The 23,022-nt window shown below is 40.1% G+C and overlaps 2 protein-coding genes and 1 long non-coding RNA gene across 3 annotated transcripts in view; 1 reads left to right on the top strand and 2 right to left on the bottom strand.

Annotated features, from left to right (window-relative positions):
* Nucleotides 1-1,960: 1,960 nt before the first annotated feature.
* Nucleotides 1,961-10,057, bottom strand: SLC25A32 (solute carrier family 25 member 32; the record flags this gene model as incomplete). Its single annotated transcript, XM_081918965.1, has 7 exons — nt 1,961-2,515; nt 3,846-3,991; nt 4,153-4,266; nt 6,319-6,479; nt 7,420-7,505; nt 8,706-8,856; nt 9,856-10,057. 7 exons carry the CDS (start codon nt 10,055-10,057, stop codon nt 2,383-2,385), a joined length of 993 nt encoding a protein of 330 aa, XP_081775091.1. The 3' UTR covers nt 1,961-2,382.
* Nucleotides 10,058-10,410: 353 nt separating this feature from the next.
* The window catches only part of DCAF13 (DDB1 and CUL4 associated factor 13), a 19,719-nt gene continuing 7,107 nt past the window's right edge, over nt 10,411-23,022 (top strand). Inside the window, exons 1-8 of the mRNA XM_081918890.1 lie at nt 10,411-10,552; nt 12,135-12,334; nt 13,245-13,352; nt 15,512-15,601; nt 16,876-17,031; nt 17,825-17,902; nt 20,675-20,757; nt 21,463-21,627. Of these exons, the coding sequence (XP_081775016.1) occupies nt 10,483-10,552; nt 12,135-12,334; nt 13,245-13,352; nt 15,512-15,601; nt 16,876-17,031; nt 17,825-17,902; nt 20,675-20,757; nt 21,463-21,627 (950 nt within the window). The 5' untranslated portion in view covers nt 10,411-10,482. The remainder of the gene's footprint in view (nt 10,553-12,134; nt 12,335-13,244; nt 13,353-15,511; nt 15,602-16,875; nt 17,032-17,824; nt 17,903-20,674; nt 20,758-21,462; nt 21,628-23,022) is intronic.
* Nucleotides 22,474-23,022, bottom strand: part of LOC309374234 — a 19,913-nt gene continuing 19,364 nt past the window's right edge. The window contains exon 3 of the long non-coding RNA XR_014170432.1: nt 22,474-22,614. This is a non-coding gene — a long non-coding RNA (uncharacterized lncRNA). The remainder of the gene's footprint in view (nt 22,615-23,022) is intronic.

Raw genomic sequence — 23,022 nt, 5'->3', positions numbered from 1 at the left:
TGCCTGTGACATGGGGTGGTGGTGGTGTTCCAGAAAGCCGCATCTAAAAAACCAATTGGCTTTTCATTTATCTCATAAACTAGTTAAGTTATAATTACTTACCGAGTTCCAAATAACGACCACCACCTGTTTTCAAATGACCCTTTGATCTGCACATTCATTTTGAGGTTTCCCCTTCTATTTGCACGTTACAAATTCAGTTTCTCTTAGTAATGGCATGCAGAACTCTATGATCAATGGGTGATATCCAGTGAGTCATACTCAAAAGTTGATCCATTAGAATAGTTAAGAGCCCATAGATTTTAATGAGTCTACTTAGAAAATGTCATTAGATGACCGCCAGCTAATGCAAACTATACTAAGCACTATGACCATAAACAAATGTTGACTCAATCATGCTTGACCTTTATTTCTATGAGTTTTAAGCTTGCAGCCCTATGCACACTTTCCTGGAACGCAAGTCTCATTAAAAATGCATATACAAGCACACATAGGTTTAATGGGGATGTCAGGCCTTGGGAAGCTCCAAGAAAACCTTGGAAGGTCCCTTAAAACAGGATCAAATTTCAGGACAGGATCTGGACAAAGTAGGTAAAACCAAATCTTGTTGATGAAAGGCAGAATTTATCTTCGGTACAAAAGAAGGGTCAGTCTATAAAACACTATTTTTATGAAAAATGCAGTTGTTTGTTAATAGAAAGGGCCATTCAAGACCCGGCAAGCTGATAAAAGTGCAACTAAGAGGGAAGAATCCAAAGACTTTTGTGGCTCCAAAAAAGGACGTCATAAAGCGAAAAGGACCTTATGGAGATCTCAAGTTGGGGGGACCACACATTAAAGTAGCCCCTTGAAGAAATTGTTTTGAGAAGAGGATGAGATCCAAACAACCACGAAAAATGGAGAGAGAACATCAAGGAAGTGCCTGAGACTTATCTACGTAGGGTGTTTACTGTCAGCCTCATCTGCAAACCCTCCTGAAGAAAGTCAAGCACACTCTTGCAGGAACATATGCTCTTGGTAGTGCAGCAGTGGGCAAACGGTTTTCAAGTGTATTGGAAGATTCTTACATTGGATGGTCTGCAGAATGTCATGATGGTATCAATAACAGCTGAAGATAATCCAGATTTCTTTGGACTTTGCTGCTCAAGAACCACATCAACAGCTGCAACCACTCTGGATCCAGGCCATGGGGCTGATATAAACAGGTGAAGGAGTTCCAAAATCCACGGAAGACAAGGCCAAAATAAAGCCACCAGAATCAACTGTGCTTTCTCATTCTGAAGCTTCCTCAAGGTTTGAGCAATAAAGGGGATTGGGAGTGCATATATAAGCCTGCTCAGCAACAGGGCCAAAAGAGCATCCACTGCAGCCAGAGACTGGAATTAAGCAGAGCAGCAGGGACTTTGCTGATTCTGGAATGTTTTGCCCATAAGAGGCTGGGTAGGTTTGGCAAAGAGCAATATAGCAGCAGCAAGAAGATTGGTGAAATGGCTGTTGGATGGTGAATGATGGATAAGGGGAGTCTGCAGTGGTGGCAAAAGCATCTGCTTCTCATTGCCCATCCAACAGCTTTCCAACAGTGACAGGCCCTTCCACAGTGCATTGTTGTAGGGTTCTGGTTGGTGGTGCCTGACCATGACAAGTTTTGATGCTGGGCCTGCATTAGATCAGGCTACACGCTTGAACTCTAACATTCTATTTTTCAAAAGCTGTAAAGAAAGGTTACATGTATTCAGATATAAAATATAACATTGATACCAGCAAGGCAACACAATAATTTTTTTGCTTTAAAGACGACATAGTACTTTAGCACTTTCCCCATTTTGCAGTGTGCTGAGAGCCATATTATGCATTCAAAACTAACATGTTTTTCCAGTTCTATACTACTGAATCCAAAAGCTTCTCAATTACACTGATCCTTGCTAGTTGGGGAATAAAAGAATTTGGAAAGCTGAATTCATTGTGGATAAATACATGCACAATTTATTGGTGAGGTATCAGGTAGAGACTGATATGCAATAATCTGAAACATTGTTGGGGAACTTATTCCATCTAATATTTTTTACACCAGAGACCAACCACTGTGCATTAAGAGTCCACTGTGTTCATATAGCAGGGCTAAGAGAGAACAATTCACTCTAGAACAAAATTTTAAAACCACATTTTGCATCTATTTTCTCATCCAGAATGTTCAGATGAGGTAATATTCCTGGCAAAGATTGAAGATTCAATAAAGAAAAGATTTATCTAGTAGAACAAAATGAGTTCTAGTTTCCATCTTCTGTGAGTACCAGAAAAATAAACCAGACAGCTGTCTTGAATATCTGATTTGCTGCAGAGCCAAAAGGTGATGATGTCCTTTCCTGAAGCAATCACCAATATTTAGTTACCATTCTTCAGGCTAAGCAACAACTGGGATACTTTTTCATATACTACAAAGGTAATACAGCATGCAGGAGTGACTCTGAGAACATTAGGTATAATTCCTTTGTAAAATCCATGAACTCCTTCTTTCCTAGGGAGAAGCAGAAAGAATTTACTTGCAACTTCCATACATATTTTATAGGGGGAAATCATTCAGCCTATTAACTTTAAATTACATTATTCTGATTTTATTGTTCTTATTCTATTTAATTATTGCGGTCTTGTGTATCAGCGATAGAAAGAAAGGCAAGGTATAAAAGCAGGTCTGAATCCAACTAAGTGATATTCAGAATAGGTCCATTGATTTCAATGGGTCTGTTCTGAGTTTGACTTGCCTGGATGCAACCCATATAGATAGATAAATATCCACATATTTTTATTATAAATAGATCTTTTAGGTGACACTTCTACAAAGACCATCTTGAAACATGAAAACTGAATTTCTAAAGCAATACCTAATTCAGGAAAGCACTGAAAGTCCATACTGAAATAACACTGAAAGCTTATTTGCACAGAGAAGTGTTACGATCGCCTTGGATGCCTAGAAAACAGAGAGACTGTCCACAAATTGCCAAACTGACTTTAGCAATATGGCTAACAATACAAAGTTATTTTTCTCAAGTGATTTCTTAACAGGCATTTCACTTTTGATTTGATCATGCTGACCCCACATCTTTTCTGCTAGAGCACTTGTCTGTTTTTGCTTTTTGTGGAAAACCTCTGCTGTTAGGTTTCATGGCTAAGCCTTTCTGGCACATACCCCGACAAAGGATTACACATGGCCTATTTCACCTTGTACAACACTTCTCAATATATCTAGGGTTTTGTGACTTTATGTGACAGGTGATTTTCTCCTCTATTTTTTTGGAAACATGTAAATTATATCTCCACAGTCCTTCTGTTAACCCTCCACCCAATTTGTTGTGGGATAGTACTGGAGACCTGCTTGTTATAGCGGGAGGTGGAGGAATGATGGAACAGTTGCCTATCCATAGGTAAGAGTGATGATGCAACCTGCCAAGGAAAGCAGTTAAAAATGGGGCTGGGGAACTCAACAATGAAACTCAACAGGCTTACAATAAATTTTAATCTGAGTATGTCTTAGTGGAATATCCATACCTGTTTATACTTCACTACTTTTACAGTGAATTCCAAATTAGGTTTACTCAATGAACTCAATGGGGCTTAATCTCAGCAAATGTGTTTAGGATTGCTGCTTTAGTTTCTCTACTGCTCTCACAAACCCATTCATGCTTGTTTTGAACTTCTCTCAAATAATTATAAAGTTACCCAGCTGATATAACAGAGAGAGGAAACACACAGAGAGGAAAAGTTGAAAGCTTGATGTCTTTAGGAATGCCAAGTACATCAGTGATAACAAAGGAAGTCCTTTCATACCAGCTTTATATCTCCAGGCCTACCTCCATGTCCTACGGATGACATCGACCAATCCAGAGTATCTGTTGTGCTGATCCTGGAGACGTGCTCTCACAACCTGATAGGGATATGTAGTTGAAACTGCAAAAATTTTCGACAGTGCTGCCATTGTGATATATTCTAAAGTGCTCTAAAAAGAAAATGGTATCAATATTAGCTCCTAACAAATTCACTAAAAGAACAAAAAACAAAATTTCACATTTGACGCTGCTTATTTCTATCATTATACAAGTGTTAGTAGTACTAAGTTTAAATTCTAAGTAGATACTTCCATTTCACAGGATGTCTTACCAATTTCAAATCCGATCGCCTGTTTCGATGTCTATTATATTTTGATTTCAATTCTTCATATGCCATGAATTGAAGTGCTCCATGTGATGTTCCGAACAGACCAGGTACAAAGCCCTGAACAGAGTTTTTCAGACAATTTAAAATGCAGTTTCATGTGAAAAGCTGAGCAACCTATGACACAAAATGTATATAAACAATGGAATATAACTTTACAGTTATAAGTTTATAATGCCAGCATGTGGATACTGGTTGAAATGGCCAAACACAGAAAAATATGCAGGTAAGAGAAGAAAATATATGGAAACCAGTTTTCAAAAGAAAGAAAGAAAAAATAAAACAGCTGAGCTTTAATCCTGGCAAGATGGAGGCTCTGTGGGTGAGTAGTTCCTTTGCCTCAGAAATTAGTTAGTTGTCTACCCTGGATGGGGTTGCACTCCCCCTGAAGGAGCAGGTTCACAGTTACTTCTGGATCCAGCTCTGTCACTGCAGGCTCAGGTAGCCTTTGTGACTAGAAGTATCTTTTACCAACTGCTATTGGTGTGACAGCTGCAGCAATTTCTAGACCAGAAAAGCCTTCCGACAGTAGTTCATGCATTGGTTACTTCAAGACTGGATTACTGCAATGCACTTTATGTGTGGCTTCCCTCGAGCTTGAGCTGGAAGCTGCCGTTAGTGCAGAATGCTACAGCATGATTGCTGACAGGAGTGAGGCCTTGTCAACATATAACACTTGTGCTCAGAGATCTGCACTGGCTGCTGCTTTGTTACCAGGCCAGGCTCACTATTAGTAATCCGAAGCTCTTAATAACTTGGCACCAGTTTATCTACGAGATGGCTTCACCCTACATGTGCCACTCAAACACTTTGATCGACGGAATTGGCACTACTACAGGTGCCACATAATAGTCATTCTAAGTTTGTAAAAACCCAGTATTTTAGTGTGGCAACACCTAGTTTGGAATTTCCTGGCTATTGGTAACAAGCAGGAGCCTTCAGTGGACTCTTTTCAGTGCCTGCTAAAAACATTCTTCTTTAGACAAACCTACCCAGTTGCTTAAAAAGTTAAGGTAATTTTAATCTGTTTTAGTATTTTAACTTTTGTATGTTTTTAAGTATGGTTGTAAATTATTCCTAATTTTATTGCCTTATCTTTTTGTAAACCTCTCTGAGGATTAATATTTTTTTTTACAATCAAGCCATGTAAATTTTTTATAAAATAATAAATGTAGGAATTTTATGAAGCTCAGACACAAATTAAGGACTACTATCTCAAAGCCTGTGATCGCTTTATCTGTCTATTGTTATTGTGACAGTTATTGTGTGCCTTGAGTATCTTATACATATTTATATAGCCTTTTATTTTTACACACACTATAAATACTTTATTGTAATTCAACTTATAACTTCTCAAAAATCCTTCCAAGTCAATGGCTAGGAGATCTAAGAAAGCACAACGATTTCCACCCTCGGAGGGAGAAGGCCCAGGCAGGTAATAGGCTGCTGCTCACCTGTTCAGTTCAGAAAGCGCAGAAAGGGGGCATTTTGAGGAGGGGGGTGCTAACTGGATCCAAAGCCCTGTGGAGGGGCCTCATTCCTGGGTCCCTTGGAGTTTTGCTTTTTACTATGCAGTTCCAGTTTGGTGATGTCTGTGGACCAGTCGTCTGTGGTCAGGAAGCACCTCATCCTCTAAAGACAGTCCACTGATCTAGCAAGAGGGCAGGGCTCCCAGTTCTGCCAGATCAGAAGCCCCTCACTTTGCAGCATCATGAACTGACAAAAACTACTTTCTATTCAGTCTACTCACAAGTATGTCTTTTCCTTCTACCCATCTGTTCCTCCCTACTGGTTCTCCCACTACAGAACAGAATTATCTATTAACTCAGGCATACTGGCCCAAATACTGAGTGCTCACTGGAAGGACAGATCCTGACTCGGTTTAGACTGAACTCCTCACAAAATTCCCACTATCTGAAGTATGGCTCTGTGAGAAGAGAACTGAAAATGCTAAAGAGGCAGAGGGAGGATAATGATAATGATAATAAAGCCCACTGGCAACCTTATTCCAGTGAAACTCATGTAATAACCATTCACTGATTTGGGACACAGTGGTAAAATACTGTCATACCCATATCAAATACCAGAACTCCTGGCTTTGACTTATCTTACCTTATATAGGCCACGTACACCTTCATACTTGTATATTTTGGTAAGGGCATCAAGCATCCCTTTGTACTGCCTCTTTGATGGGTCAACACCAGCTTCATACTGCAACACAAGCCGAGTCTTTGTTACCCAGATTGGGTTTGTAATGCACAGAGTCATTGCTCCTACGATCAGATGGAGAGCTGACAGTTATTTTAATGTCAACACTTTAGCATTGTGCAAAAACAGCATTTCAACAACATTCCCTCAACACATAGGCACTCCTACACAAACCTGGAAATTTCTAATGCCAATGAAGTTTTATGCTGGCATTTAACATTCCATGTTGATTTAGCAGTTGTTCTGCACTTATCCAGAGCAGCAGATAAAAAGTATATTCTGCTAAAGAAATGGACCAATAGTACAGGGTATTTGCACAGTGTGCACTCTACCAAATGCTTTTGTTTGACTCCCTATATCATGGGTTACCAACACAGCACCCACTGAAACACATGAGCCTGTAGACACCTTGCTTGGTGCCTGTAAGATTCCCTTGCTGAAATTAGGGTTGAAAAAAGTCTGCTACTGTAGCCATGGAATAATTTTTTAAAGCCCAGCTCCAGCACTAAGAGCTTTTGGGAGTGGGTTGGTTTACAGTTGGCTAAAACAGAAGACTGCTTGCAAACCTAATTATAACACAGGAGGAACAATTTGGATGGGGTGGGAAAAGGGTCAACTCTTCCCTTTCCAGCTGTATCCTAAGTGCTCTGGAATCACCCTAGGTGTTGTGGAGGGAGTTATCTTCCTGGGGACTGCAGGTTAACTCTTGCCTCCCCAGCTGTATGCCCCCCCATACACACACACACTCCATTAGGCTTTTAAAAAATCAAAAACACTTTTTAAAGCCTGTCTAACAGGAGGCAGAGTGTGTTTGTGCAGAGGCACAGTTCTCATGCACTCATGTGTACATGGTTGCAGTACATGCTGCCCAATGTCTCTGGTTTGCCAATGTGCCCACAGCTTTAGTTGCCAACCTCCTCCCTAGATATTGATCAACAACAACAACAAAACACAGTATATGGAAAAGCTGAAAGTATTCACTAATCCCACTGTTATTTTCCTCACCTGCCTCAGCAGCTGACACTAAGTGTTCAGTTGGTCCAAGACTTTCCAGCTTATCCTCTGTCTTGTAGGCTTTAATGGCATTATAGCTGCAGAGTGAAATGTTGGGATAAGGTTAAAGCTGATTAGTTGTTTTACCAATATGTGAAATACATTCTGTATATCAACACACAAAGTAACACATAAACATTTGAACTAACTAACAAAAATGACACATGCTTATCTACAATGTATAGACTAGAAGCATGTACTTTGCAAGCCCATGGGCACACATCAGTAAGTAGAAGGCTCTTCCCCATTCTTCTTTGAACAGGTGTTACATATGCCATATCACAAACTGCTTTTAAAACTTTCCAAGAGGGCTAGAGTTCAAAGTCCCATGGATATATGAAACTAGAAGTTTGGTTATTTGGAATTCAATCATAGTATTCTATACATAAATTAATATTACTTCGAGGTTTTTTTTAAAAATGAGCTTTACAACTATAATTGAAATATAAAGCATTTAAATATTACGCTATTATCTGTACCATATATAATTATGTGCATGTATCTGTGTATTTGTATGTTGATGTAAATACTGTAAAAGGTTTACAAAGGTTGTGAAAGAAAAAGCTGTATCTGTAAGTAATTACGCTGCTTCCCCCTCCTTGCTAACAGCTCATATTCAGTTAATACTAGAATTCAATGGCGACTAAGAGATTGCTCATTTTGCTACTGGACCTGTAAAAACCTGCAAACATGCTGATAAGGAAGCAATATTCCAAAGTGTATTAATGTAGCCTTTATTATACCAAACTTCTATACTATAAACAACAGCAGATACACACACACCAGACAATAACCTCATGGCCTCTAGGTGTGATTGTAATAAGATTGGCTGTGGCTGGTGAGCAGTAATCCAGAGCAACAGAAGTGAGCAACAGAAGTCACACAAGTAAAAGCTGTTGATAATTAAAAGATTAGCTCAGTGCAATCTTCAGACTTGACCCTAGGCCCAGCGAACTTAATAGCAGATGCCCAGCTTCCCTCACTATTAACTGTAGGGATAAGATACTTATGACATAGTGTGCACTACTTCATTTCATTCAATTAGGGTTAAATTAAAATGCCACACTGGTATTCCTTGTCCCAGCCAAATTTACATTGCTTGCTCTACCAGTCTAGCTCAAAAACTCTCCAGTGAACTGCAGCTTCTGGTACAAAGGTCCTTCAAGATTAGCCTTTCAAATATTCAGTATTAGTCTTTCAAATATTGACCAGAACAATGGAAAGTAGTTTAAACTTACAAGAAAAAGTAGAGGCCCCAAGAGGCCCCTGCTCCCCACATGTTTGGCGTGACCCCTTGATACAAGCCACGTAAACCTTCATGCTTCCAGACGGTTTGCAGGCAGTGCAGGATACCATTGTATTTCGGTCTCAGCTCCAAGCCATCACTCACTGCACAAAAAACAACGGGAGATTAGTCTGAAGAAAGCGCATTTCTGAATGAGCCGGGACCACATAACACCGGTTCTGAGAGATCTGCATTGGCTCCCAGTGCGTTTCCGAGCACAATTCAAAGTGTTGGTGCTGACCTTTAAAGCCCTAAACGGCCTCGATCCTGTATACCTGAAGGAGCGTCTCCACCCCAATCGTTCTACCCGGACACTGAGATCCAGCACCGAAGGCCTTCTGGCGGTTCCCTCATTGCGAGAATTAAGGTTACAGGGAACCAGACAGAGGGCCTTCTTGGTTGTGGCGCCCATCCTGTGGAACACCCTCCCTTCAGATGTGAAAGAAATAAGTAGCTATCCTATTTTTAAAAGACATCTGAAGGCAGCCCTGTTCAGGGAAGTTTTTAATATTTAACGCTGTATTGTTTTTAATACTTGATTGGGAGCCGCCCAGAGTGGCTGGGGAAACTCAGCCAGATGGGTGGGGTATAAATAATAAATTATTATTATTACTAAGTGAACAACACAGTATGCAAAAGTGAGGCACTGCAGGAAGATCTTTTGAGAGTGAAAAGGTTAATTAGCTATAGACGCTGCAGTTGCTACGAATATGGCAAATCCAATGACCTCTGCCCTAACTCATTTAATGGGAATATCTGAAGAGGGATCCACGTGTAATCTGCTGAGTACCCTTAAAAGCCTCCTCGTTGCCAGAGTTAAATCATCCCCGGCAATTTCTATTTTAAACTACGCTAATTATTTCTATAAATTACTTGTTGCGCGTATTGTACAAACTAGCACGTGCAAATCGATGCCCTCTATTGGCGGGAAACGGAGCTGCCACGTCGCGCCGGGAGGAATTGTGGGGGAGGGTCCCCGGCCGTCGGGCCGGCCGATGACGTCACGGACGGTGGGCGTCGTGACCGTTGGTACGGCCGATGACGTCAGCGACCATCGGTGCGGCGCAGGGAAATGGGGCGGGAAGGAAGACGGAGCGCCTCACCTGCGAAGCGGATCTTCACCAGGTCGAGCGGGTGCAGCACCAGCGTGGAGATGACGCCGCCGCTTAGCCCGGCCACCAGGTTCTCGAAATGCACGTGCCTGAAGAGAGACCGCGCTGGTGGCGCCGAACTCGTCGTCGTCGTAGACCCCGCCACGGTGCATGCTCGGCTCTGCGCGCCTGGGACGGCGGCAGCGGGATTCATAGGAAAACTCCTAGGCTATATTTCGATTTAATAACAATTGCAATAAATAATAAACCCCTACGCAGACCTTAGCCGGTAACGTGAGTCGGCTGAGGTAAACTGCCCTTTGACCTGCGAGGCACTTGCCTCGTCCTATCGGGGAGCAGCAGCCGGTCTCTCCCCCTGGGCTGCTCCAATCGGACGGCCGTGCCTCCCTCGGTGGGCGGGTTTAGTTTTTTAGCCCGCCCTTGCTCACGTGACCAGGGAGCTGCCGGTTCCTATTTCACCCGCCCGTTAGTAGACGCTTGTTCCCGCAGTGGCTCTCTCGACCCGGAAGTGGTTCCTGGCTTTGCTTCGTTTCTGCCTGCTCCATGTGGGCTGCCGGAGGGTAGCGGGGAGCACCGTTTCTTCCGCCATCGCCATCCGGACGCCCTCAGTCGCAGACGATGAAGGTGAAGGTGTTGAGCCGGAATCCGGATGATTACGTGCGGGAAACCAAGCAGGACCTTCAGCGAGGTGAGAAGGGGAGTTATTCGAAAGGGCGGCCGGGTTTGTGTTGAGCGTCGATTCTTAGGAAGCGAAGTTTGGCTCCCTTTGCGATGCCGGAGCGGCTTCCATCACCTGAAGGCGACTCCCCAGTCAGGCTGAGTTTTCCTTTTCTCTTTTTTGCATCGTGCGCCTCTTCAGGCTGGGAGAGATCTCAGAGTTGTTCTGCACATGGCACCTTCCAGAGAGTCATGGGAACTGTAGCTTGTCCAGGGTGTTGGGACTTGGAGCGACAAACTGCGGTTCCTATTCTTTTCTTCCTTTTTCTTGGGGTGGGGGAAGGGGGGGGTCTGTACTTTTAAAGTATGGTTAGTACATAGCTTTGCACTGTGCCCATTATCCAAAAACCACGACCGAAATTGGGGAGGGAATTCTTTTATACGTGTGAAGTAAAATTTGGTGAAGAAAATCTATGGAGCACTGAGCACAGGGGTCTTTCCTCTCTCTCCCCTTCCTGTGACTTGGGTTGCATCTCGTTTGCAGTGATAAGGCCTGTGCCATTTGCCCAGGTTGCTGGCACAATCTGGGGCTTGTGTGACATTATGGTAAATTCTAATCTCATTGTGCAGAGCACTTGGATTATTGCAATGCATTCTGTGTGGGGCTACCCTCCAAGACTTGAAACTGCAACTAGTGATGCGGCAGCCTGATAAGTTAACCAGGACAGCAAGATGTATACATGAAACACCAATCCTAAAAGCAGTGCACTTGACTGCTTATGTGCTACCAGGCTCAACAACATCCTGGTACTGGCCTATGAGGCCTACTCTGCAGGAGTGCCTTTTTCAGTACCAGACAATTTGATCCATAAGATCATTGCTGGGGTGCCGGGGGGGGGGGACGGACACCCTATTCATGGACCTCCGAAGGGCCTTCTCTAGTGGCATGCTGACTTTGGAAAGCCCTCAGCTTGAAGATCTGTTTGTCTCCCTCCTTGCTTTACATAAATAGTTGTCCGTTAAATACATTTTTGTCTGGTTTTCCTGAATTGAAGTTACTTTATTTTAATACTTCAGAGCTGCAGATGATTTTTTGGTGTGTTATAATGGTTCTCAGGTTTCTGGATGTTTTGTATGTTGGTTATTATGTTTTATATATGATACATGTTTTATGTTTTATATATTATTGTATATTACTCTAGGTACTCTTGGGAGGAATGGTGATTTAGAAATGTAACTAGCAAAAAGAAATTTGCTGAAACATTGGATATAATTCATGAACATGTTCTACATTCTCTGAGCAGTGTGGTTGTTTGCCTGATCACCAGTTTATTGAAATCTCAATTTACTACATTAAATGGATTGTCTATGTAGTGACTGATAGAAACATATTTTTAAATATATATATTTGAGGGCTGTTTATGAACAATGTATGTTCATTTAAACAGGATTCTTAATTTACTCAAAGCTAGTAAGGCTGATCCAAAGTATGAGAACATTTTTGTTTTCCAGCATAGTGGTGTCTTATTAACTACGGTAGCTACAAAAAAGGCAAAAGGAAGCTTTATGACAGTAATCTTCTCTGTTGTTTTGTATGATTATTTGGTTTATAGTTCCACGGAATTATGATCCTGCATTACATCCCTTTGAGGTTCCACGGGAATATACTCGGGCATTAAATGCAACAAAATTAGACCGTGTTTTTGCAAAGCCTTTTGTTGCATCATTAGATGGCCACAGGGATGGTGTTAACTGCATGGCTAAGCATCCAAACAGCTTGTCTACAGTTTTGTCTGGAGCATGTGATGGAGAGGTATGTATAATTGGATAAAAACAACAACCATAAAGTGTCAGATCATGTTTTTACTGTGGTTATTTAATTCTGCAAGAAATAGAACCTTGCATTTCAGTTATGTGTGTGCCTATAACTATGAGCAAGACTGCACTCTCAGTTTTAGTGCTTAGGTGCTATGCCCTGAAAAAGGCCTATTTAATGGAAACAATTAAGAATATTTTAACTGTTGCTCTTGTTTCCTAGTGTATGTTCTCCTTCCCTCTTGAGACAAGGTATTTGGGGAGAAGAGTAGGATGGAAGCCTGTGACTTCAGGAAGTAATGATCCAATCATAGCATGAGGGATTGGATAACAGTAACTCAATTGGTTTCAGTTGGTGTTGCCTGTGGATATAGCCATGGAAGGTGCCTAGTCCTGCAATCCTATATACAGGTACTAGGAAGTAAATCCCACTGACCTCCATTGGGACCTGTTCAAAAGCTAAATTATAACATTGTCTTAAAAATTGAACCACCAATTAAAAGCTACCAGTTTAACACAAGTCATTCAAAGCTCCTCTGGCAAAATGCTGTTTTATTTGTCTGGTTTCTATCCAGAGTCCTCATGTGACTGTCCCAGAGCCCAGCAAGCAAGGTGGAGGGCTTAAAAGCTATTTCCGTAAAGGGTTTACTGGGCTCTGGAGACTCCCTCAATATATTGTGGGGCCATCTGAGATGTTGGGTGGCTGGGGCTGTTCTCGGGCTCATTCTGACTTTGTAGGATTTTACCTTTACATGCAACCCCCAGAAATACAAACTTCACGTAAGTTGTGATCACCCTGTCCTGATCTCTAGATTTCAAAAGGGCATCACACCATTTTGTAATATTGTTTCAAAAAACAGTATTAACGCTGAATTGTTCAATAACAACATGCTGTTTGTTTCCAATAGGTTAGAATTTGGAACTTGATGAAGCGTGAATGCACCCGTACATTGCAGGCACATGAGGGCTTTGTGAGAGGAATGTGTACCCGTTTCTGTGGTACTTCTTTCTTCACTGTAAGTAGAATAGTGGGAATTATGGAAAAAGATTCAAATGCTTGGTATACTTCTTTTTCTTTGTTATTTCCCCCCATTCTGCATTCTGTTTTCTAAATAATAGACTCAAGTACTTTTATTTTATGACTCTCACTTACTACTACAGCAGCTTATTTTTTATCTAGTTATCTAGCAGGGAATCGCAGGCTTGGGGGAGCGGGTCAAATGCAGCCTTCCAGCCTTCTTTCACTGACCCTTAGGTCTCTCCCCACTCTCCTTAAGTGCTTTTGCCTGGTTGAAATCTCTTTGAACTGCAATAAAGCTTTTGCCTGTCTGGAGGTAGAAATGTTTTCATAGAAACCTCTTGACTTTTGTGTGGGTGGAATGCAACCTCTTGTACAAAGGTGAGAGTTATTATGCCCATTTTTGCCTCTGACTTTACCCAAAAAGTTGAGCATGAGGGAATGTGATCCTGCAGACAGAAGAAGGTTTCCCACCTCTTTAGGTTTTACTCTTCCATACTAATGCTACTTTCTTGGAGCATAAAGCAAGCCCAGGGGTAAGCCAATCCTCCCAACCACTCCTGCTGTTTCAGAAATCTGCTGCTTTCTTTGAGTTTGAAGAGCAGGCACAATGTTCAAACAAATGTGTTCTCTGTTCGAAAAAACTATAGATTTACATATCCTCTTATTTAAATATCCTCTGTCACTATTGTAAGTCCAGTCACTCGGTACAAGTAATTCTTTTGCCTCTAGCAAACAGTTCAATAAAGTAATGGAGTCCTTGCAGTGTACTTCAGCATAATTAAATACAATCCCTCTTTAGTACAAACACGTATCTGTTGATGACTATTGTGAGACTTAAAATATTTTTATGGGTATTTTTTAATACCTGTTGTGCAGCCTAATCCAACTTGTATTTAGACATAAGTAAGTCCCATGGAGTACTTGCATTGGATTTGAGTCTTGGGATAGATGTGCAGGAATATTTGCAACACTATTAGAGCTAATAACTCTTCATTCATCATTTACTTTTCACAATTTGCAGCGTTCACTATGTTATTCACAGAAATACAGTTGCTTTCATAGCCCTTTTCCATAGAACTTTAAAAATGTTTAAGCATGCAGCTGGAAGGACAATAGATTTGTCACTCACAATCAGTGAGTGAGGTCCCAAATAAGGAGAACTGGCAGTTTAAAATGATGAACTATGCAGAGTTAGCAGGTCTAACAAGTAAACATAGCTGTCAACTTTTCCCTTTTCTTGCGAGGAATCCTATTCAGAATAAGCGAACTTCCCTTTAAAAAAGGGAAACATTGACAGCTAGGCAAGTAAAATAAGAGAACAAGAATATCAAGTATATAAAGAGGAATGGAAAAATTTGTATTTGGATACAACTGTAAACATGTGCAAACATTAGTAGGATTGAGGTAAATTCAACAATATAACACATAACAAAGGAATAATAAAGAAATAAGGGAGCTAAATGGATATACAAGAATAGATGGGGTGGGAAAATTAAAGGAACCAGGGAAGGGGAAGTTGTAAATGACTGGTGTGTGTGTGTGTGTGTGTGTGTGTGTATCTATAGCTATATCTATATGTGAGAATTTTGTCATTCAATCTGGAAGAAATGCAATCTGGCACCACAGTTATAATCATCACCATCACTTTTAATTTGTATACCTTCTTTCTATTTTACAATACCCAAGGTGGTTTGCAGGTTGAAGAAACAAAAAATGTACACCTTATAACAATCTAATCCAAGACAAAAATGTGATAATAAAACATAACTTGAAAATAAGCAACATATATCAAATAAAGTAATATTCAACAATCCATTAGAATAGTATAGGATAATATTAAATATCACATATGAAAATTAAACAGAAATCCACTCTTAACAATTATAATAAATAATTTCTGAACTATAATCAATAAAACAATGGCAAATCACAGTGCATAAAATAATACAATACAAACTGAGAAGCAGAGACTGGAGGGTGGGGCAAGGCAGGAGGAAGAAGGCCTTGCCTGATGAAGTCTCTCCCCTCACAGTTCTTCCTCCAGGAAGTAAATTTAAGATTGACTATGCACACTTGTTACTTTCATATAAACATCAGAAGGACTGAATTGTAACTCTCTTACTATGAATGCAATGTTTTCTCCAAAATCATTAGGTTGGTGATGATAAAACAGTGAAGCACTGGAAAATGGAGGCACCAGCTTATGGGGAAGCAGAAGAACCACTAAATACGATTCTTGGAAAGGTATTACTTTATTCATTGTATTGTTTTGCTCTCCCTTTCCTTCTATGTTTAAAGATTCAGATGAAGGTATTGTTTTACTTGAATACGAGCAGAAAACTATTGACCTTGGATCTTTGGTGTCAAAGATGATGTAGGTGTCACTGAATGCCGTTATCAGACAATATTCCCATAAGCTGAGTGCCCTTGCATTGCTGGTACAAAGCCTCTGTATGAGTTAGTTTATTTATTAGAGTTTTATACTGGCCTTCAACAAAAATGGTCATGGGTTGTTTTACAAAAAAGAGAGAAAAGAAGCATAATACACCTTAACCAAAATCATTAAAATAATTATCATAAATTACATAATTGGCATAAAATACCATAAATGTGAGTTGTCACATTTGTCAGCCACTAAAAATTCAGCAGGAAGATGAGTTTTCAACCCAGTATCTGGAAGAATACTAAGGGTGAGATTTAGGAACGGGAAGACCACTGAAAGGCTGCAGGAAGAATCAGGTTGTAATTTCCTGCCATACCTCTTGTGTATTTGTGTCCTGGTGCAGTAAGTTGTAGAATTCAGCTGCATATATTCATGGTAGTGATAATTATCCCCATTTCCTTAAAGTTCAGCAAATAGGTGTGATATTTCCGTAATAAAATTTTCTGGATAGTGGATTAAGCTACCATTTAGCTATTAAAAAATAGGTCCACTCAGGTATAGTGACTTGCTATCCTTTTGCCTCTGGTGGGATTTTATTTGAAAATGTGATAAAAAAAGCTTGTGCACACAAATGGGGTAAAAATGGTTGCAACTTTTGAAGTACTTGTAGAGCTGTACCCATGGTTAACTGTATTTTTTTTAAAAAAAATAGCTATGCTGTACTGTTCTTCCTAACCAAAGTTACTGGAAATGACTAGCAAAATGTCTGAATAAATAAAACAGACAATTGAGACCTTAAGGGTCCCTCATGAGATTGGGTTTCCTTATCAAGATTGCTGCTGTCTCTTGTACCTGTTGGCACTAGATGCAAGAGGGTGATGAGACAAGGGTGTTTACAAGCCTCCACCCTGACTTCAGATGTTCCAGCTGCTATTCCGCTGCTGAATTTCTGGGTCACAGGAGGTTTCAGAAGAAATAAATCCTGCTCAGCAATGGTTGCTGAAGCAGGACTCCCTTACTCTGACTGTTTTAGATGTCTCTTGCGGTTCCTGGCATTGACACTAAGCACAAAACCCTCCGAGTATAAAACCAGCAATTCATTGTTGGTACTCTTTTTTATATTTTCATTTTAAAGACTGTGTACACTGGAATTGATCACCATTGGAAGGATCCTGTTTTTGCTACTTGTGGTCATCAAGTTGATATCTGGGATGAACAGAGAACCAGTCCTTTATGCTCTTTGACGTGGGGAGTCGATAGCATAAGCAGTGTCAAATTCAATCCAATTGAGGTAACATTTATATATATTCCACTGTAAGTACTGTCACTAAGTGTTTTAGTACCAGCAACATAGTCAGCATCGCTGTATAAAATGCAGTTGTATATCCTTTTAGAGGAGTTGGAGGATAACTTGGGTAATTAAAGGTGAAGGAAGATAATGAGTGAGGAGGTTGAAAAGACTGCAGAAAGCACAGGCGACGGCAGAACTTCATGTCTGTGCTTGTTGCAAGTAGATTTTGAGGCAGGATTTTGGAAGGAAATGGTTTGATGGACAGTGAGGAGGTGGGGGTAGATGTACACAGAAAAGGCAAAGGGAGCAGAACACAGTCTTGGGTGAAAAGGTAGAGATGTTTAAAACTAAAAGTATTAGATTTCCCAATTGAAAAGTAAGATGGGGTCATTAACCCTAAAAAGAGCATCTGTTAACTATACATATCCAAGGATTGCACTCATTACATACACTGAGCAGTTTTAAGAGTTCCCCTGTCATTCCTTCCACCCACTCAGACTACTTTTAGATTCTCCCAGGTTTTAAAATCAGTTTAAAAGCATGAGATCTGGGAAATGTCTTGAGCCTTATCCCTTCCACATTATCTTCTTTTTTAGCAACAGTAGATTAAATAAGATAGCTTATGTACTGCCGCTGAAAATTACACTGTTTAAAAGATAGGGCTGCTGGTTTAAACAAGTCCTGTATATATTATACCTTTTTCAGTTAGCAGTTAACAATTTTGTTTAAGAATTTTGTTTTTGTTTTTTGCTTGACGATATTTACATTACTTGATATGCAACTGTTTTTTCAGATGTACCTTTTGGGAAGCTGTGCTTCAGACAGGAATATTGTGCTATATGACATGAGGCAGTCAACGGCATTGAAGAAGGTAATGCAAAATCTTTAAGATCCTGTGACTGAAATGTCTGTGTATGAATTCCCTGCACACGCCTTTTCATTTTGGAAGGGAAGTTATCTATTAAGTTTCACTGCTGAGGAGCTCCATAATTTTCATAGTTCTAGGTTGGGTGCAAGATTCTTTTAATATAGAATTCTTTGACATGTAGCATATAGAAAATGTAGCTTTTCTGAGATCACTTTAGGCCAGCATTGAGAAGCCTTTGCCCACAAGGCTGTTTCCCTCCACATCACACCCAAATAAGGTGCAAATAAGGTGTGCAAATAAGGCAGATAAATATTTGACTACAAAGGAACAGTTGGCAGACTTGAAATGTGCTCCCAAATGTTTCTTGGCAAGCGGAGATTTCCTTTGGATAAACAGGACTTTTCTAGCTGGATAAATGGGTCTTTACCACAAGTCTCCACTTGTTAGGGATTAAGTCTTGTTTTAAAAGTGTTTGTTGTTTTTGTGTTTTTAAGTGTTTTAAATTTTATGTAAATTGCCTTGAGGTGGTGGTTTAAAAGACGATTAATAATTTAATGATAGTGAAAATAATAATAATAATAATAATTAATTAATGTGGTGCATTTTATATTTGACACTGGGATTGGTTCCACTGGGGAGCTCCCACGCACAACCAATCCCTGCAGAAAGCGGGGCTTGCACTCATTGCTGATCAACTGATCTGTACTGACAGCAACCCCTACCGTGTTTGGCTGCGCTCCAGAGTTGCCTATTGGGAAGCTCCGACTGCATCTTATCCCTGTTGAAAGCAGAGGAATCAACTAAAGGGATCTTTCATTGTAAGCTGGCCTGAGTTCAAGCTGGTCTACTTTCAACTGATGCCATGGTGATGTCAGGTGATGGATGGGTGAGCACCCATCAAAAGTGGCCTTTGCAGGGGGGGGCGGGGTAGGGGAACACCTGTTGGGCTGTATCCAGTTTCCCACCCCTGCTTTAGACTACTGTAGGGAGATAGTGGAGGTATGAAGAATGCTTTGAACACAATACCTACCCTTGGAACTCTTTGCCTGTTGAGATCAAGCAGTCACCTTCACTGCACTCTTTTCGACGCCTGCTAGATACATTCTTGTTTAGACAATCCTACCCAGAAGCTTCGAAAGTTGAATCTGTTTTAGTATCATTCTGTATTTTTTAAAAAAGTTTTTCAGTATTGCTGTATATGTTTTTTGATTTTATTGTTTTACCTATTTATACACCACTTTGAGGTTTTTATAATCAAGTGGGGTGGGTGGGTGTGTACACACATTAAAATAGTGCGGATTTGGAAAAGGACAGTACCATGGGACCTCTCCATACCCTTATGTGTCACACTTCCTTATACAGTGGTACCTCGGGTTAAGTACTTAATTCGTTCCGGAGATCCGTTCTTAACCTGAAACTGTTCTTAACCTGAAGACCACTTTAGCTAATGGGGCCTCCTGCTGCCGCCGCGCCGCCGCCGCACGATTTCTGTTCTCATCCTGAAGCAAAGTTCTTAACCTGAGGTACTATTTCTGGGTCTGTAACCTGAAGCATATGTAACCCGAGGTACCACTGTACTAATTTCTGTTTCTCTTAGGTTGTGAGTCAGCAAGCTGGAGTCTGACTTTTTTAAACCTGTGTAAAACACTTAGGCTCCCTTTTTCCAAAATGTCACTGCTGTGGAAATGGAACATTTCAATACACAACATTGTCTGTGGATTAGAATAGATCATACAACACAATTGAAATTTTGTTGGTGTGGTTCAGTTCATGGTGTGGTTTGTTCAGTTATTTGGTAAATAAATGGTACAAGATCATGGTATGCAAATAGTTTCCCCACCGAAAAGGAGATATTCGAAGCCTCTTCAAGGTTCAGTAAAGGTGAAAGGTATTCACTGACTGAGGATAACAAACTTCCTTCTTTGGCTTACAATATCTCCCAGCTGTCGCTACTATTGCCTTTTAGAGTGGGACCGTACAGCATATGGACTGCTAAAGACTTTTCAACTAATCAGCCTTCTGCCAAGTGGGGGTCTGGCTAGAGTAAGTTGTCAGTTTTATCCCTTCAGCAGAGGATCAGGGCAGTCTCTTTTCATTGCCATCTGGCTTTTTTTCAAGCCTTGTTACAGAGTTTCTGATCAGCAAAGCAAATTACTACCAGTATGTTCCAGGGTCTGCATTTAAAACAGTTAACATAATTTCACTATATCTACCCTCCATAGAAGTCTACCCCAAGTAAAACAGGAGTGTCCAAGCCTGTAGTTTTCATTGGTGAACTACATGTACATTTCATTGGTGAACTATTACCTCAGTAAAGGAATTGTCATCATATGAGAAAAAATTATTGTGCATTATGGTTCTTCTGATAGCTGTAGAAGCCTAGGTGAGTTTGAGATCATGGCACCTGTATTTTTTTTAGCAGACCTGGCTTCTGTGAACAAGAATCCATTGGACAAATACACTTGATGATATCTTGTCATCTTGTCCAGTCTTCTTTTCAGAGGGTTGCTGCTGCCATGAGTACCTTATTTTGAATCTGCAGTTCTTGGGCTGCATCCTGAGTAATTTTTTGTTTTGTTTTTTTACTTGTCAGTTTCTTTACATGCGCTTTGTTTTTGGGAAATTCTTGATGCTGACACCAGCATATTCTACAGCTTGCACAGGCATGTTGGGAACTTGTGGAACTTGTACCAGTTGTTAATACATCTGTATAACTTCTAGTGATTGTCTAATAAATGTTTGAAAAATGTTTGAAAAATATTTAAATTTCCTCAGGTTATCTTGGATATGAGAACAAATACGCTTTGCTGGAATCCCATGGAAGCTTTCATTTTCACTGCTGCAAATGAGGACTTCAAGTAAGAATTATTGTTGCCTTACTTGCTCTCTATTTAGACTTCTTAGTTATTCAGAACGTTTGTAATTTTAAGTTTTGACTTCTGCTTTGTGTAAGGATATGATTTTTATAGAAGTTACAAGGAGGCTGTTGGATTTTATCTGGAATCCAAAGAGCTACTTATTTAAATTATTTTTACTTGTTGGTTTTTCCATCTGTGTGGACCTTCAAGATGTCCAATATATGACAATCAATTTGGCAATTCCTTCAGGAACCCTCGGGGGAGGACAATGGAACAAAAAGCAAAGCAGAAACAAACAATGCCTGGATGAAATACTGGGCTCATAGATAAGGAGGGGGTTCAATAGATCATTGCATGTGTATCAAGGTGAAGCTCATTCAGAGCAGAATTGGCCTCTAAGGGCAAAATGTACTCCTGGGGTCCAATGGGCACCTGCCATGCTTGCTTTGTAATTTATTTGTTCAGAGGAGTGTACAAGAAAAAATACAAAAATAGAAAAACTACTCCAATGCTTATAAATTCCTTTTTTTATGATGACACTTCATGATACAAGCAAAATGCTGTATCAAAGTCAGACATGTGAGTCCAAAGATTTTGAAAATACATTTGATTATGCTAGTATTCAGCCCCTGGAAATGAAGCTTTACCTGAGCAATTGAACATAATGGAATAAAGTGTAAAGTGTTAACATCCTTTCTTTTGCAGCTTATATACTTTTGATATGCGATATCTTGACAAGCCTGTAGTGGTTCATATGGATCATGTGTCTGCAGTCCTTGATGTGGATTACTCTCCTACTGGGAAAGAATTTGTGTCTGCCAGCTTTGATAAATCTATTCGCATTTTTCCAGTAGACAAAGGTCACAGCAGGTCAGTGATTTTACAAATAGGCTTCTCTTTGGACCCCCTCCTCCTTCTCCACCATTCTTAATGCTCTCATAAACTTATTTAATGTGTTTATTGAGGAAGGATATATCCTCCTACCAGTAGTTGTTTGTTGCTTGCATTGAAAAAATAATAATTCACAGCTGTTGAATTTCCAGTTGAATTGTCCAGTATTTCAGTACTTAGAATGTATATTGAATTTACAAACTAAAATTGATTGGGTTCTAAATCCTACTTTAGACTAGTTTAATGGCAGGCTCACTCAGTGGGATTTTTGCTTTTGCAAATCCACTCTTTCAAGAGTCTTGTGTCATGTATAATGGTGAGCTGCTCAAGAAACAAGTCACTTTTCTCTGCGTGGAGTGACCTTATTTCTTATGCTATCTGTTAAATTCTCCTGTGGGGCTGGGGGAGGTCAACATCTGATCCACTGGCAGGATCCACTTCCCTACCCCTACTTGTATAAAGTAGCTCTGTTTTCCTTCAGAATAGAGCTTTGCTTCTCAGGAGTTCAAGATATTATAAAAATACATAATTAAAGGAAACAGTTACAGTATTGACAGACTATGTTGAGACACAGTAAAGTCATCCAAACTCAGAAAATAATGTGTATGTGTATTAGTTGACTTCAGGATCCACATAACCTAATGATATCTTTTTAAAAAACATGAGTTTTGCATAGAAGTAATATTTTACTTATCAAAGGCACATTGCTGAACTTATTTGTCTAATCCAGGAGGCTTCTTTCACAGTCCCAGGGGCTCATAAGCCATGGCATATTTTGTGTTCCTAATTAAGCCCTGAATGTGAAACTTGAGAAGACGGAAGAAATAAGAGATACTCTGTTTATTAAGTTCATTAAAAGCCCTTGGCAAATGAACCAGATGTTTGTGTGATTAAATGAAAGAATCAAGTTATTCACCCATATGCTATTGTATTGCTCTTGTCCTCAGAAGAGTGATTTTTCAAAACCTGTGACAGAAGCAAAAGGCACAAATAAATTTTTTTTTTTAAAGAAAGGGTTAGGTGAAAGAAGCATCTGAAATTGCATACAATTATTTTCTTCCAGAGATCAATAAGGAGAGTAGAAGGCACCAATAAAGGCCCTTTCTGTACTTTTATCAGAATGGCATGACTGCTGTGAAATATGTCATGAAGTTAATGATCTAATACGTTAAGGAGTGATTGGACCATTCTTTAAAAAACTAACAATTTAAGCAAATGGGAGACTTGCTCTTTAGTTACTCTCTTTTGTCTACATAATATATGAAAAACAGTTAATCTCAGTAAATTGAATTTGTTGGTTGTTATCATACTATAACCTTATTTTATATGTGCACAGCCCAAGACTCATGGGGCTCTGGCTTGGTTGTGAGGTCC

This window comes from Podarcis melisellensis, assembly GCF_964234715.1.
Source record: "Podarcis melisellensis genome assembly, chromosome: 7".
Lineage (NCBI taxonomy): Eukaryota > Metazoa > Chordata > Lepidosauria > Squamata > Lacertidae > Podarcis > Podarcis melisellensis.
Note: the sequence above shows the minus strand (reverse complement) of the source record. Positions and strands in the feature narration are given on the sequence as shown.